This window comes from Amia ocellicauda, chromosome 4 (genome assembly GCF_036373705.1).
Source record: "Amia ocellicauda isolate fAmiCal2 chromosome 4, fAmiCal2.hap1, whole genome shotgun sequence".
Lineage (NCBI taxonomy): Eukaryota > Metazoa > Chordata > Actinopteri > Amiiformes > Amiidae > Amia > Amia ocellicauda.
This window is the reverse complement of record NC_089853.1, coordinates 13,923,183-13,940,852: the sequence shown is the minus strand read 5'-3', so window position 1 is coordinate 13,940,852 and position 17,670 is coordinate 13,923,183. Positions and strand designations below refer to the sequence as shown.

At 40.7% G+C, this 17,670-nt stretch overlaps 1 protein-coding gene across 1 annotated transcript in view; it reads right to left on the bottom strand.

Annotated features, from left to right (window-relative positions):
• Positions 1-17,670, bottom strand: part of syt12 (synaptotagmin XII) — a 63,908-nt gene that overhangs the window by 31,459 nt on the left and 14,779 nt on the right. Inside the window, exon 2 of the mRNA XM_066701033.1 lies at positions 15,501-15,555. Within this exon, the coding sequence (XP_066557130.1) occupies positions 15,501-15,540 (40 nt within the window). The 5' untranslated portion in view covers positions 15,541-15,555. The remainder of the gene's footprint in view (positions 1-15,500; positions 15,556-17,670) is intronic.

Below are 17,670 nucleotides of genomic sequence, written 5' to 3'. Positions count from 1 at the left end.
AGGTCAATAGAATGCATAATAGTTACTGTACAGTGTGAGATCATTTGACTGCACTATAGTTACAGTAGTGTGAGGTAATTTGACAACACTCTAGTTATGGTACAGTGTGAGGTCATTAGACTGCACTATAGTTATTATACTGTGTGAGGTCATTTGACAGCACTATCGTTATGGTACAGTGTGAGATCATTACACTGCACTATAGTTACTGTACAGTCTGAGGTCAATAGACTGCACTATAGTTTCACTATAGTGTGAGGTTTTTTTTTCATATTATTGTACAGTGAGGGAAAAAAGTATTTGATCCCCTGCTGATTTTGTATGTTTGCCCACTGACAAAGAAATGATCAGTGTATAATTTTAATGGTAGGTGTATTTTAACAGTGAGAGACAGAATAACAACAAAAAAATCCAGAAAAACGCATTTCAAAAAAGTTATTAATTGATTTGCATGTTAATGAGGGAAATAAGTATTTGACCCCTTCGACTTAGTACTTGGTGGCAAAACCCTTGTTGGCAATCACAGAGGTCAGACGTTTCTTGTAGTTGGCCACCAGGTTTGCACACATCTCAGGAGGGATTTTGTCCCACTGCTCTTTGCAGATCCTCTCCAAGTCAGTAAGGTTTCGAGGCTGACGTTTGGCAACTCGAACCTTCAGCTCCCTCCACAGATTTTCTATGGGATTAAGGTCTGGAGACTGGCTAGGCCACTCCAGGACCTTAATGTGCTTCTTCTTGAGCCACTCCTTTGTTGCCTTGGCTGTGTGTTTTGGGTCATTGTCATGCTGGAATACCCATCCACGACCCATTTTCAATGCCCTGGCTGAGGGAAGGAGGTTCTCAGCCAAGATTTGACAGTACACAGCCCCGTCCATCGTCCCTTTGATGCAGTGCAGTTGTCCTGTCCCCTTAGCAGAAAAACACCCCCAAAGCATAATGTTTCCACCTCCATGTTTGACTGTGGGGATGGTGTTCTTGGGGTCATTCCTCCTCCTCCAACCACGGCGAGTTGAGTTGATGCCAAAGAGATCGATTTTGGTCTCATCTGACCACAACACTTTCACCCTGTTCTCCTCTGAATCATTCAGATGTACAGGCCCGTCTGAAGTTTGCCAATGAACATGTGCTTTCTTGAGCAGGGGGACCTTGTGGGGGCGCTGCAGGATTTCAGTCCTTCACGGCATAGTGTGTTACCAATTGTTTTCTTGGTGACTATGGTCCCAGCTGCCTTGAGATCATTAACAAGATCCTCCCGTGTAGTTCTGGGCTGATTCCTCACCGTTCTCATGATCATTGAAACTCCACGAGGTGAGATCTTGCATGGAGCCCCAGACTGAGGGAGACTGACAGTTATTTTGTGTTTCTTCCATTTGTGAATAATCGCACCAGCTGTTGTCACCTTCTCAACAAGCTGCTTGGCGATGGTCTTGTAGCCCATTCCAGCCTTGTGTAGGTCTACAGTCTTGTCCCTGACATCCTTGGACAGCTCTTTGGTCTTGGCCATGGTGGAGAGTTTGGAATCTGATTGATTGATTGTTTCTGTGGACAGGTGTCTTTTATACAGGTAACGAGCTGAGATATAGCTGTATAAAAGACACCTGGGAGCCAGAAATCTTGCTGATTGATAGGGGATCAATACTTATTTCACTCATTAACATGCAAATCAATTTATAACTTTTTTGAAATGCGTTTTTCTGGATTTTTTTGTTGTTATTCTGTCTCTCACTGTTAAAATACACCTTCCATTAAAATTATAGACTGATCATTTATTTGTCAGTAGGCAAACGCACAAAATCAGCAGGGGATCAAATACTTTTTTCCCTCACTGTAGTATTGTAGTAGGTTTCTGACCTACTGTCCTGATATGAACAAAAGTCAATGTTGTTTGAATGACAGGTGTATCCAAGAAGTAGATAACGTGAGTAAAACTCAGGAGTATATTTATTTATCTATCAGCTGAACAAGGTGCAGCTCATCTTCCAACTTTCCAGCTCCCCTATGAGCGTCTTTCATGAAGATAGACAAAACATATGCTGTCAAAACGTGTTTCAGAGTTTGTTTTATGACTTGTAAGAATAGTAGCTAAGGCAGTCATAATCAATTTGAAAGGATTCCTGAAAAAACTATTTTTCAGGAATCGGTTGTTGTAATACAGATGTTTATTTCCTGATCATGGCTCAAATTCTTGAAAAAAGTCGACTGACGCCTGCAGGAATTATTTTATTGTTTATTTTCTTAAATGTTCCTCTGTATGTAAGCAATAATAATATTACTGCTACTGAATATGTACAAGTTAGTATGTTTATGTGTTTAATTTGAACTACCCCATTTTTCTTGTCTTTTAAGATTAATCTTCAGTGTGTTTTATGGTATATTAATACATTCCTGCAGCAGACCTCCATTTGCAGTTTTAAGCCCTGTACAGCAGAGACACGGCAAGCATTTGTTTCCAATTTATCATGTGATTTCCCTACCTCTGAACCACTTAAACTTGCAACATTTTTTATGAGAGGGTGTGGATATCAGTGAGACTTTTACTTTATGCAGGCAAAACATAACTTATCCAAGCACCTCTGGCAACTTGCTGAATAGAATGAAGAAAAAAGTAAATACATTTTAGTTTAATTGATTTAATGGATATCTGGAACCTTGCCATTCTAACCATTTCCCCTTTACAAATACGAATGCTCATCAAAAACTGTAATGTCTTGTAAAGTGATATCTTTATCTTAAGTACCTAATTGGTTTTAAGTTCTATTACAGTTTATATTCAAACAGATGTTGTTAACATATACACTCACCTAAAGGATTATTAGGAACACCATACTAATACTGTGTTTGACCCCCTTTCGCCTTCAGAACTGCCTTAATTCTACGTGGCATTGATTCAACAAGGTTCTGAAAGCATTCTTTAGAAATGTTGGCCCATATTGATAGGATAGCATCTTGCAGTTGATGGAGATTTGTGGGATGCACATCCAGGGCACGAAGCTCCCGTTCCACCACATCCCAAAGATGCTCTATTGGGTTGAGATCTGGTGACTGTGGGGGCCAGTTTAGTACAGTGAACTCATTGTCATGTTCAAGAAACCAATTTGAAATGATTCGACCTTTGTGACATGGTGCATTATCCTGCTGGAAGTAGCCATCAGAGGATCGGTACATGGTGGTCATAAAGGGATGGACATGGTCAGAAACAATGCTCAGGTAGGCCGTGGCATTTAAACGATGCCCAATTGGCACTAAGGGGCCTAAAGTGTGCCAAGAAAACATCCCCCACACCATTACACCACCACCACCAGCCTGCACAGTGGTAACAAGGCATGATGGATCCATGTTCTCATTCTGTTTACGCCAAATTCTGACTCTACCATCTGAATGTCTCAACAGAAATCGAGACTCATCAGAGCAGGCAACATTTTTCCAGTCTTCAACTGTCCAATTTTGGTGAGCTTGTGCAAATTGTAGCCTCTTTTTCCTATTTGTAGTGGAGATGAGTGGTACCCGGTGGGGTCTTCTGCTGTTGTAGCCCATCCGCCTCAAGGTTGTACGTGTTGTGGCTTCATAAATGCTTTGCTGCATACCTCGGTTGTAACGAGTGGTTATTTCAGTCAAAGTTGCTCTTCTATCAGCTTGAATCAGTCATCCCATTCTCCTCTGACCTCTAGCATCAACAAGGCATTTTCGCCCACAGGACTGCCGCATACTGGATGTTTTTCCCTTTTCACACCATTCTTTGTAAACCCTAGAAATGGTTGTGCGTGAAAATCCCAGTAACTGTGAAATACTCAGACCGGCCCGTCTGGCACCAACAACCATGCCACGCTCAAAATTGCTTAAATCACCTTTCTTTCCCATTCAGACATTCAGTTTGGGGTTCAGGAGATTGTCTTGACCAGGACCACACCCCTAAATGCATTGGAGCAACTGCCATGTGATTGGTTGGTTAGATAATTGCATTAATGAGAAATTGAACAGGTGTTCCTAATAATCCTTTAGGTGAGTGTAGGTCTATTACAGAGGAACTTGTTATAAAACGTCATAAAAACAAAATAATAATAATAAAAACAAAAGTATGTCTTTCCATATTGACAGTTATCATGGTAGTTTTTTATGCAAGCATGGATAGCTGTACTTTGTTATTTATGAACTAGTTTCACAAGGCTGATAAATGTCTGGCAAATAATTACATTCTCAATTATTTGTGGCTGGATTTATATTATATTGTTTATTAAATGCAAGTATATACAAATTCTGTGGTACACACACTTAATGTGCGTTTTCAAACATTACTAAAACTGTAAGAATTGTAAACAAATGTAAAATTATATGAATGCATGCACACTATAGTATGTAGGTTGTTTATTTATGTATTTGCACTCTATGGCACCTATGTACTGTAGTTAAATAATACAGTTTGACAAAGTGTCAAAAGACTTCCATGGAATCCAGTTTATAGTACTGATGTGTTACATATCATTGGCACATCTCACATAATTTTAGTCATGCCTTTTAGATGTACTGTGTTTCTGTACGGCTTTGATTTTGCTAGAGAAACCGATTGTGCTAATGCAAATTACTTCAAATTACTTAATTCATAGTAATATTCCAAAAAGAATATGTAAACACATGTGTTTGCCAACTAATTCAAGAAAGGATGGCTCTTTGGACAGCTTCATGCATTGCTATGAAGATTTTCAACAAGAGAAAATAATGTACTAGTAGTCACACATTTTAGAAATGATCATGCATTAGGCTACTTGTTTGTTTCTTGCTACCCTATCAGTCACATTTTGAAACACACACACGTATATATGAGGTCTATAAATGTATAAGCAAATGATGTGTAAAACTGTTTTTTTTTGTGCTGGAAGAAGAGTTATGCTTAAAAATTAGATTTTTACCAACAGTGATACAATCCAGCTTGCTTTTATACTCTGTTGTGTTTCTGTCTGCCTGTTTTACAGGGTCAGCATTTACTGCTGGTATACAGAACCTGTACAATATCTTATGTTTAAATTGTAATTCACAATAAGAGTTGTTTAGGCAAGCACTTCCTTTCCCAGTTCTATATTGCTATAATGCCAAGAAAATGCAATGCTTGTGGCTTTTAGAAAAAATGCACTGTTTATATATATTTGTATGGGGAAAGGTTAAACTTGCATTTAACAATAAAACAGGGCTTATATGTGTATCTATAGGTTACATCTGGGGGGCAGCATGGTGGCACAGTGGTTAGTGTTGCTGCCTCACAGCTCCGGTGTCCCAGGTTTGAGCCTTGGCTCGGGGGGCCTGTCTGTGTGGAGTTTGCATGTTCTCAACATGTCCATGTGGGTTTTCTCTGGGCACTCCAGTTTCTTCCCTCCATTCAAAGACATGTGGGTTAGGTGGTTTGATCTCACTAAATTGCCATCTGTGTGTGTTGCCCAGCAATGGTATCCAGTCCTGGGTATATTCCTGCCCTGCACCCTATACCTGCCAGGATCAGGATTCCCTGTGACCCTCACCAGGATAAGCAGTTTTGAAGATGGACAGTTGCATCTTGGGTTAGGTTAGGTTCTTACAGGTAAGAAATTAAACCTGCTTTCTATTCTCTTTTTTGTCTTGTCGAGTAATGTGAAATTATGCCAGGTAAACAATATCTTGCGTGACCCAAATATGATTCTTGCGAAGGGTAGCATGGCTTTTTAAGTAATTACATGATACACAACCCTTTGTACAGTACCTATAATGTAAATAGATTTGTAGTGCCTTACAAAAGTATTCAGACCCTCTCACGTGTTTGCATGCTTTAAAGCAACAAAAGCTGAGCCATGACCCTTTGAAATAGGAATTAATATGTATTATATAGACAAGCTACTCCACACATCCAACGCAAAAAGAAAGAAGTAAATAGATAATTCATATGAATTAAAAATGGAAAATGTGTTATTGTATAAGTATTCAAACCTTTTGCACTGGCAAACCTAAATTAAAGTAGGTGCACAAAATGAGCTTAACATGCCATTTAGCCGTCTGTGTGCAGCAAGCAAATACTCAAACACAGACTTGAAAAATCACAGGTCAGGAGAAAACAAATATTGAAGTCTCTGAATATCCTCATGAGCACAGTCTACATCATGCAATGGAAGGTGCATTGAACCACCCAGACACGTGGTACAATGATCAGGCAGTCCTTCAAAACTGAGTAGCTGGGCAAGGAGGAAGCTGGTGAGGGATGCCACAGTGGGGCCAATGACAATTTTGAGGGAGCTTCAGCTGAGATGGGAGAAAATGTGCATCAGTCAACAATATCTAGAACACTTCACAAAACTAGCCTGTATGTCAGGGTGGCAAGAAGGAAGCTAAAATACTAAATACTAAAAATAAGCCATGTCAAGTACTGCACAGAGTTTGCAACAAAACACTTGAGTGATCCTGCAAAAATAACAAGACCAACTTGGAACTTTTTGATCTAAATGCCAGTCATTACATCTCGTGCAGACCCAACAAAGCACATCTCCCAGTCAACATCACCCCTACAGGCAAGCCTGGTGGTGGCAGCATCATACTATAGGAATGCTTCTCCTCAGCAGGGACTGGAAAGCTTGTTAGGATTGAACTAAACAAAATATGGAGCCAAGTACAGGCAAATACTAGAGGAAAACATGTTTCAGTGAGCTAAATTTTGGGGTGGACAATGATCCAAAGCACAAGTCTAGAGCTACACTGGACTGGCTAAAGAATAAGAAAAATAATATCCTTAAGTGGCCCAGGATAAGTGCCGAATTGAATCCTATGGTGAATCTGTGTAAAGACTTGAAAACTGCTGTCCTTAAGTGATCGCCAAGCAATTTGAGAGAGCTTGAGCAAATCTGACAAAAATAATGGGAAGAAATGGCACCAAGCCAGTGTGCAAAGTTGGTAGACTTGCCCCTGAAGACTTACAGCTGTAATTGCTACTAAAGGTGCTTACAACAAATAGTGTTGAGGGGCCTGAATACTTATGCAATCATCATAGTTCTTTTTTTTTCCTCTGTTAATAGTTTTTAATAGTTTTTACTGTAACTTATTTTACCCTTAAAATTCTTCAGTTTGAGCATTCAAATTTTGAAAAGGTGAATGCATCATTTTGTAATTTCACAAAATGGGACACCATAGGAAGGGTTTGAATACTTTTGCAAGGAACGTACTGTACGTTTTAAAATCTTTTATCACTAGTGATTCTTTGTGGAAGAGTTCTTGATGCAAGTAAGCTGTATTTTCAGATGTCTCAACTATAGAAAAAAGCAAAATAGACATCAACTAACACATTTCAGACATATTATCAGACACCTTTTGTTTAAAGCACTTGTGGGGTTATCACAGTACACAAGAACTACTGTAACTGACAGAGAACACAAACAAGGTAAGTGTATTATGGAAAGGTGTTTGAATGGCAGTATATAAATCTGTGAATGCTGTATTGTAGGATTGCCACCTGGCCCCATAATTCCAGGATGCTTGGAAACAAGACAGGTTTTGGTTTTGTTACTTCACCCCTTAACTGAAAGAAATAAACTGTAAAATTAAAGGTTACACTTGTACCAAATTGATTTAGATTCTATATTACCCGACTCTTAATGTGTTTTATGCAATTGTAAAATACAGTTTGATTATATTGGTTTAATAATATTGGTTCCATTTTTTTAATGGAAAAGCTTATTCAACATAATTTATACATTTTCATGATCTTATAGGGAAATAAGACAGACTGTACTCAGTATGGTTTATGTACAAACATAAATTTGTGGCCAAATTAGCGGTAAAAAAGATTCCCTCTAAGTCTGTTTATTACTGTATGGTATGTGCACACTAGATATGTCTATACAAAACAGTAACAGTGGGCATTATTTTACAAGATTAATACATTGTTTGACTAATGCTTTGTTTGTAAAAAATAATTAATAGAAAGAGGTGGAAATAACAATAAGGATAAATATAGCTGCAAGCAGCAATGTAGGGGGGCAAGCGTATGTATAGTGATATGGCACTTTAGGGTTTCAGCCTTGATGAGACTCAAACTCAGGTCTCAACACTGCAACTGCAACACTAAATGGCCCATGCTTTATAGTATGCCTTCAGAACTGTTACGATATGATAATGCTAGGCGAGACTCAAACCCAGGTCTCTAGTGCCATAGTGCAGTGACTTTAGCATCCATGCCATATTCAACTTAGTTAATATGTCACCAAACTATCCTATGTCTGTGAGAAGGGATTAATTAGAGCATAACTTCATTGTTTGTAATATGAGTCACCATTTATAATATGAGTGTAATATGTTATTCATATATATCACAAGATATATTTTTACCCTGCAATATGCTACATTAACTAAAGTATTTTTTATTCTTACAATGACTGCATAGACAATATAAAATTGTAAACTATCTCAATATTTGTAAAGATTACTGTTAGTTAAATGTGTATTGGTAGTATAGCTCCCTCTCTTTTTTCAGGTCCACATGAATGTATAACATGTATCACTTCATAAATGTACTCTATTATAAATACAAGCCTTAATATCAAGCTCCCCAGCAGTGCAGTGGGTAAAGGCATTGTCACGGTCTCCCGTTTCTACCTAAGGTCTCCCTCTCCTGAATACTAGTTTAGTGCTTCTCCTTTCCTTTATCCAGTCAAACCAGTCTTTCCACATTCTTCCCTACCAGGTGTACCTGTTCTGTCCTCCTCTCCTATCATTGGTCAATCCTTCATTCACCTTGTTCAATCCCTCTCTCCTTCACAGTACTAAAACCCCTGTTTCCTAGATTCATTGCGAAGTCTTGCATTCTCTCCTGGATCATTTCTAAGCCTTGTTTCTTGATTGCCTTCCTGTGTATTTTTGACCTCTTGCTTCCTTCTCTCGTTTACCCCTTTTGGATCTCCCTACTAGCCTGTTCGCTTGATCGTTTGACCTGGACTGTCCCTGTTTATGCTCTCTCGTTTTGCCCTTATTGGATTATCTGCTTCAACTCTAAAAGCCTGCACTTAGATCCTTTCCTTTGGTCCTAGAGGACGTCACAGAAGACTTCGCCTTTAACATGGATCCAGCTGCTTTACCTGACATTGCTGCAGCTTTGACGGCTCAGGGGGCATTATTGGGAGAACACGACGCGATGCTACGTCAGATCAACACCACTTTGGAACAGCTAATGAGGCGATTACCTGCTTTATCTCTCGAGCCCACTAGACAGACAACGCATGAAGCAACCCCAGGCTCGTCAGCTTCTCCAGTTCCAGATAGACCTGTACATATGGCCATCCCAGACAAATATGACGGCTCACCAGACCGCTGCGAGGGTTTTGTATTACAGTGCTCCCTTTATTTCACCCATTTACCAACTTCCTTCCCTTCTGATGATGCTAAAATCGCCTTTATTATTACTCTACTTACCGGAAAGGCACTTCAGTGGGCATCAGCTGTATGGGCTCATAAGGGTGAAGTAACAAGATCTCTCTCAGCTTTCCTTGAACATTTCAAGCAGGTTTTCCATCATCCGACCGCTGGAAAGGACGCTGGTGAACAACTGTTCCCTCTCCGTCAGGGTACCTCTTCTGCCGCTGACTATGCTCTAGAGTTCCGGACCTTGGCCGAGATAAGTGGATGGGGTTAGCCTTCTTTAATCACTCTTTTTCGTCGTGGCTTATGTGATGATTTACAAGCAGAATTAGCTTGCAAGGGAGACACACTTGATCTGGAACAGTTAATTCAACTTGCCATTAGACTCGACAACCTTATGAGATCCCGAGGCAAACGGTCATTGTCTGCTACATCCCGGTTATCCACCAGATCTTCTTTCAAGCCTAGCCCTGTTACAGAACCAGAAGCCATGCAGATAGGAAGGACTCGACTACCTGCTGAGGAAAGACAGAGGAGGATATAACAGCGCCTCTGTCTGTATTGTGGTCAATCTGGTCATTTCTGAGACGCCTGTCCTAATCTTCCTGGATCTTCTTCGACCACTCCACAGAAATCGGTGAGTACTCGTCCCCTGATAACACCTGCTCAGTGTATGCTCTCAGTACGCATCCAGCTCCACACCCAACACGTCTTTTTGTCTGCTTTAATAGAATGGGGAACTTCATAGACAGAAGAACCGCTGAGCGTTTGAACCTTCCTCTCTCACCGTTCTTGCCACCACTTAATGTCAGAGCTATCAACAACCAACCCATCGGTTCCAGTCCAGTTTTCATCCAGTCCATCGGAAAATGACATTCTGAAAAACTGCCTTTTTTAGTGATGGATTCCCCTGGAGCTGACATAATACTTGGACATCCCTGGCTCGTACATCATAATCCCATCATTTCTTGGATCAAGGGGACTATTATTTCTTGGGGAGAACATTGCCTTTCTAATTGGTTTTTCTTCACCTTGCAGAGCCACCCACATCGAGAGTCCGTTTCTATCCACACCGTTTCCATCAGAATACAAGGATCTGGCTGCTGTGTTTAGCAAATCCCAAGCCTCCTCTCTGCCTTCACATCGTCCTTGGGATTGCGCAATTGATCTTCTCCCTGCCTCTACTCCACCTCGGGGCAGAATCTTTCCTCTCTCTCTTCCAGAGTTGCAGGCCATGGAAGAATACATCAAGGAGGCTTTAGCACAAGTCATAATTCGGCCATCCACTTCTCCTGCTGCGGCAAGCTTCTTCTTCGTGGCAAAGAAAGACGGTGGTTTAAGACCCTGTATTGACTATAGGGGTCTTAATTCGCTTACGGTCAAGTATAGATATCCTTTACCTTTAGTTCTGGCTGCCCTGGAACAGGTAAGAGGAGCTTGGTACTTTACAAAACTTGATCTACGTAGTGCATACAATCTAATCCGGATACGAAAAGGAGATGAGTGGAAGACGGCATTTATTACTAACTCAGGACACTATGAATATTTAGTCATGCCTTTTGGTCTGGTCAACGCACCTTCAGTCTTTCAAGCTTTCGTAAATGAGGTATTATGACCTTATCTTCATCGCTTTGTGATAGCCTACATTGATGATATTCTGGTCTACTCCTCTACTCTCTCTGAACACATCTCTCAGGTTCGTCAGGTGCTTCAATGTCTACTACAAAATGGACTCTACGTCAAGGCAGAGAAATGTGAATTTCACCAACAGCGCGTGGCTTTTCTTGGATACATCATTGATGCCAGTGGAGTTCATATGGATCCTGAGAAGGTGAAAGCAGTTACTGAGTGGCCTCAACCTCAAACTACTAAAGAGTTGCAACGTTTTCTGGGTTTTGCTAACTTTTACCGTCGCTTCATCCGAAACTTCAGTTCGGTCGCCTCTCCTTTAACCTCTCTATTAAAGGGCTCTGCTTGTCGTTTATTATGGACGGATTCTGCTGAAGTCGCCTTCGACAAACTCAAGTCCCTGTTCACCACTGCTCCAGTCCTCAAGCACCCAGACCCTAATCTCCCTTTTGTTGTGGAAGTAGATGCTTCTGAAAATGGCATTGGGGCAGTGCTTTCTCAACGACACGGTCAACCACCTAAGCTTCATCCCTGTGCATTCTTTTCTAGGAAATTATCACCCACAGAGAGGAATTATGACATCGGTAACCGGGAACTCTTGGCAGTGAAATTGGCCTTTGAGGAGTGGAGGCATTGGCTGGAGGGATCAAAACACCCTTTTCTGGTACTCACAGATCATCGAAATTTGGAATATATTCAAGCAGCAAAACGCCTTAACCCCCGTCAAGTGCGCTGGGCTTTGTTTTTCACTCGGTTTCAATTCACCCTGACTTATCGCCCAGGATCCAAGAACATCAAAGCAGATGCTCTCTCCCGTCAATTTGACTCTGTTCATGAACCTGTGTCTGATGATCCCATTCTACCTTCTACCTGTATTGTTGCTCCTATCAAATGGAATTTCTTGGATCAACTTCAAAGGGAACTTTCCTCTAATCCTGCCCCTTCCACATGTCCTTCTAATAAGATCTATGTACCTTCATCCAAGCGTCACACACTCCTTCAATGGATTCATTCTAACCCTACTTCTGGACATCCAGGGATTCATCGTACCATTACCTTGATAAGACAGAACTTCTGGTGGCCCACTCTGGTACAAGATGCTATCCAGTTTGTCAACGCTTGCTCCATCTGTGCCCAGTCTAAGTCTTCACGACATCCCCTCTCTGGTCTCTTGGAACCTCTTCCAATTCCGCGGCGCCCCTGGTCACACATTTCTATTGATTTCGTTACAGACCTTCCTAGCTCTCGGGGTTATACTACCATTTTAGTGGCAATAGATCGTTTTTCTAAATCATGTCAGCTTGTACCCTTACAGAAGCTTCCCACTGCTCTTGAAACTGCAGAGGTCCTGTTCCGTCATGTGTTTCGCATTTATGGGATTCCCCAAGACATTGTGTCTGACCGAGGTCCCCAATTCACATCCCGCGTCTGGTCTGCATTCTTCAAGGCTCTAAATATTAAGGTCAGTTTCACCTCCGGTTATCATCCACAATCTAATGGACAAACAGAACGTCTAAACCAGGAGATCATACGCTTTCTTCGATCCTACTGCAATACTTCCCAAGATGATTGGAGTCGTTTTTTGCCATGGGCAGAGTACGCCCAGAATTCCCTAACCAGTGCTTCTACAGGCCTCACCCCCTTTCAGTGTGTCTTAGGATACCAACCGCCTCGGTTTCCTTGGAATGAGGAATCCACCGAAATCCCAGCAGTTGATGATTGGTTCCATCGCAGTGCAGATGTCTGGAATGCAACACATGTCCGTCTCCATAGAGCTATCCACCGTCAAAAGACCTTGGCAGACCATCATCGACAACCTTCTCCGCAATATCATCCAGGACAGTTGGTTTGGTTATCAACTAGAGATATTAAACTTAAACTCCCATCCAAGAAATTGAGTCCTCACTTCATCGGTCCCTTTCCTATCCTCCGACAAATTAATCCAGTCACCCATCATCTCCAGTTACCTCCTCACTACAAAATAGCATCATCATTTCATGTTTCTCGGTTAAAACCTGTTCGCCCCGATTCCCTCCTCTCCTTCTGATTCTCCTCAGGTCTCTTCTTCTATTCCGCCTCCTCCTCCCTTGGATCTCGACGACGGTCCGGCATATGCAGTCAGGACCCTGTTACGGTCTCGTCGCCACAGAGGACGCCTGCAGTGCTTGGTCGACTGGGAGGGGTATGGTCCTGAAGAACGCTCTTGGGTTTTTGCCTCAGATATCCTGGATCCGTCTCTCATTGCGGACTTTCACAGGGCTTATCCCACTGCTCCTGCTCCTCGGCCTCGTGGCCGTCCTCGCCACCGTCTTCACCGCCCTGGACCGGCCGAGGCCGATTCTGGGGAGGGGGGTACTGTCACGGTCTCCCCTGTTTCTACCTTAGTTCACCACCAGAGGTCTCCCTCTCCCGAATACTAGTTTAGTGCTTCTCCTTTCCTTTATCCAGTCAAACCAGTCTTTCCACATTCTTCCCTACCAGGTGCACCTGTTCTGTCCTCCTCTCCTATCATTGGTCAATCCTTCATTCACCTTGTTCAATCCCTCTCTCCTTCACAGTACTAAAACCCCTGTTTCCTAGATTCATCGTGAAGTCTTGCATTCTCTCCTGGATCATTTCTAAGCCTTGTTTCTTGATTGCCTTCCTGTGTATTTTTGACCTCTTGCTTCCTTCTCTCGTTTACCCCTTTTGGATCTCCCTACTAGCCTGTTCGCTTGATCGTTTGACCTGGACTGTCCCCGTTTATGCTCTCTCGTTTTGCCCTTATTGGATTATCTGCTTCAACTCTAAAAGTCTGCACTTGGATCCTTTCCTTTGGTCCTAGAGGACGTCACAGGCATGACATACAAGATTAAGAGATGTTCTTGTATCTTGTATATGTCACCACCTGCATGTGTCTGAGTTCCTATGATTGAATCCTCCTGCAAGCTTGGCATGATGGTTGAGTTTCAAAGTATGTGGTCTGTACCTGCAAGTGGTGGCATTGTCTGTGATTAACAGAGCATGTGCTTTGTCTCAAGAGCAGCTGTACATTCAGTGTGGTAGGATAAAATTGGATTAGATAAAGTTTGTAAAAATACATTTAGTTTTATAAATCTTTTTTATGAATTTACATTTACAAATCTGAATATAGGTCATAACATGAAGTGTCATGCACCAAGTTCCATATCTGTCCCATTAGCGGTTTGGAAAGAGAAGAGGTTTGAATATGGTCTTATAATTGCCACTTAATCCAATATTGGCACCACACCATATGATGTATAACCTCCAAATGTCTTGTGGGACAACCTGCTATAGGTATCTAGCAACATACCAATTTTGGCAAGTTTCTGTTATGATGTTTTAATTTCATGGTCGTTTGAAATATATGGACAAAAAATAAAAAATTGATTTGGTCATAGCAAACATGTTTAATTAATCAACGTATTTTTAACAAATCTGATAGAGGACCAAGCCAAGGTCATGTGTGCACAATTTTACTTCAGTCCACCTAATAGTTTCAGAGAAAAAGATGATTGAATATTTTTGACCAATCCAATATGGCTGCCAAACCATGTCACAGATTGACTTGTCAAATCTTAATATAGGTCATAACATAAATATATGCACCAAGTTTCAAATCTTTCTCATTAGCGGTTTTGGAGAAGATGATTGAATATTGTGTAATAATTGTCATTAATCCAATATTGGCACCAAACAATGTGACTGATAACCTCCAAATTTCAACAATTTCATATAGGCATCTACCAACATACCACATTTGGTGAGTTTCTGTCCAGTAGTTTTCATTTTATGCCCATTTGAAATATATGACGGAATAAAAAATAAAATAAATAAATATTATTATTAATAATAATCCAAACAATTACAAAAGGTAGTCCAGGCACTTCATTGCTTGGCCCCCTAATTGATCTTTACCTTGTCTCTATAGAAATAAGCGTCCCATTGTGGTACAGGTACAAATAGCCCCTCCAACGCCTGACTGGCCTGAATGCTACCCATCCACGACAGCTCAAGCAGAACTCAGCTGCACGTCTGATGTTCTCAGCCTCGATTCAAACATACTACACCCCTGCTCTACTCATTTCACTGGCAACTGATCTCAGCTCACATCCAGTTCAAGACTGTTTCTTGTCTATCCCTGTTTCGACCATATTGCACCTAGTTACCTACAGACTCTCATCTCTCCTTACACTCCTTCCAGACCAGTCCTCCTGCCCCAGAAGACTCGCCGTATCCACTCCCATTCACCCACTCTTTTTCCACCCTCACCCATAAGTGGTGGAACAACCTACCCACTGTGTTGTACAGATGTTGGTTTGTATCAATGGCTCGAATTCTTGTAAAACAATTATAGTATAATGTAGTATAGGAATTATAGTAGTGTTCTGCTTATGAGCAAAAGTAATACAACTGCAATCTGAATATGCACCAATTTAAATGTTTTTACTTAATCTGAACATTTTAGTTGCTCTTTAATACCAGTCAACCAATGTCCACTTTGTACTCACCACTCATATGATAATCTGCTATGTCCCGTGCTGAAGACATTGTATTCAAATGTTCCTGAAAAAAACAAACAATTGTAAGCTTACTTTCTTAAAACATAACAAGCTTCAAATGGTAAATGAGAGTCAAGATGAAAATGCCTCTCTGGAATAAAACTGTTATCCATTGCTGAATGGGTTAGCCTTGCTAAAGGCAGTTTACATGTTTGATTTATATCTAAACTGCTCCCATGAACCTCCCACTGTTGGGTCACGGAGGTCTTGCTTCCATCTATAAATCTAACTCAGCACAAGCTTGCTGCTGTGAAATACAGGCAGCAATGGAAAAAAATGGAATTGAGATATTTTATTCAGGCAGTCAGGGAAAGCTATGATGAATATGTTAAGATTCACTGTCACGAGAACAAGGCTCCACCATGCCTGTTTGGATAGTTGCAGTGTATCAATCCATGAATCTCATTCAAACATTTTCTTGAAGGACCACAGGGAATCAGCTTCAACAACATTACTGGGGAGCTTATTCACAAAAGCCCCGATTCTTTGTTTAAAGGGACTCCTTACTTTATTATTACTGCACATCAATCATATTCTATGTCCTTTAGAACTTCAGATTGACTTTTTAATAATGTGTACCCTATTTATAAACTTATAATGCCATGCTATAACTTTAAGAATTTGGTTTTGAACTATATATTTACTAGTTCAAATAGCTGAGGACAATAACTAGTTTCAGCTCCTTTGCAATATTAATTCTTTAATGATTTGTCTGAAACCTTTGTTAAAGGTGATTCATATGCATTTGGTAACAGTAAAATGATACATATTGTAGGGACATTTAATAAAATATGTTAGGGTATGTACAGCATAACTGAAAGACATAATGGAGTACATTACACTTCAACATACAGATATTCAAGCAACCTTCATTTGAAACAAGGTTATCTGGTGATTCATTTTAGTAAATATTGTTTATTAAACTTCATTTATCAATTATACCTTTTCAGAATTTGCTGAATACTGATTCAGTTTAAAGAAAACTATAATGATTTGTGCTGATTTAACACTGGGTTAAGAAAGGAAAACAAGTTAAGAAAAGCATGTAGAACCTGTAGTTATAAGGCTGCATAGCAGAGATATGGAGGTGAAGTGTGAAAGTCAGTCCAGTGGAGAACACCAGATCTTTCTACCACCTGGGGCAAGGGAAGAGAATGATCAGGCTCTGAAGGAGTAAAGTAAGGGGAAGGTACCAGTGAAGATACCAAAACAATGGTGTGGCATGGAATAAATGGTTCAGAGGAAATACCAGGTGAACAGCAGAGTTAATTTATTAATTATTTGCTGATGCCTTTATCCCAGGTGACTCACAAGGTTTTGGATGAGTTGGCTGGTTGCTAATGCAGGGAGATACGTGTATGTAGTGTGTGTAGTGAGAGCCCGCTCTGGTTCGAGCCACCATCTCAGGCACACCTCAAAACGCCTGATCCACAAAGCTTCAAACAAGCAACAAACCCCCTATGCCCAAAGCCTGCTCCATGACATGCAAGGTTTCAACTCTCGACCAAGTAAAGGGGAGTGACATCACCATAACAGAGTCATGTACAAACTGTAGTGTAGGCATTGGTCAAGGGAAACACCCTTTTTGGCAGAGAGAAGGAATATCAGAAAAGGGTACTAAAAATGGAAATAGAGTTTGGGGGGATGCGAGTACATACGTAATTTCTAGATGCATCTGCTTAATATATAATATGCATAATTTAAGACAAGTTGCGTTCTGAAGAAATCTCCTGAGCAGGTTACCAGAATCTTTGCATGATATTGGTCTCATAAAAAAAAAAAATGCAAATTATAAAACAGTTCTCCACCTTGAGTTCTCCACTGATTCTCAAAAATGTTTCCTAATTTTTCTCAGGTCACATAGCCACATACCAATCATGTCTGAAATTTAATTATATTATAACATTTTCCAATTTTCCCCCATCACAGCCATCTACAGCTCCGAAATGGTTCAGAGAATTGGACTATATGACATGAATGGAAATTGGAGAAGTATTGTATTTGCACAAAGAGGCGTATAGAACAAACTGACACTGTAGGTTCTTTCAGAAAAATGGTTTAATGAGTGTCTTGGATCAATAAGCTTGTAGCAACTATGGGGGGCAGCATGATGAGATCT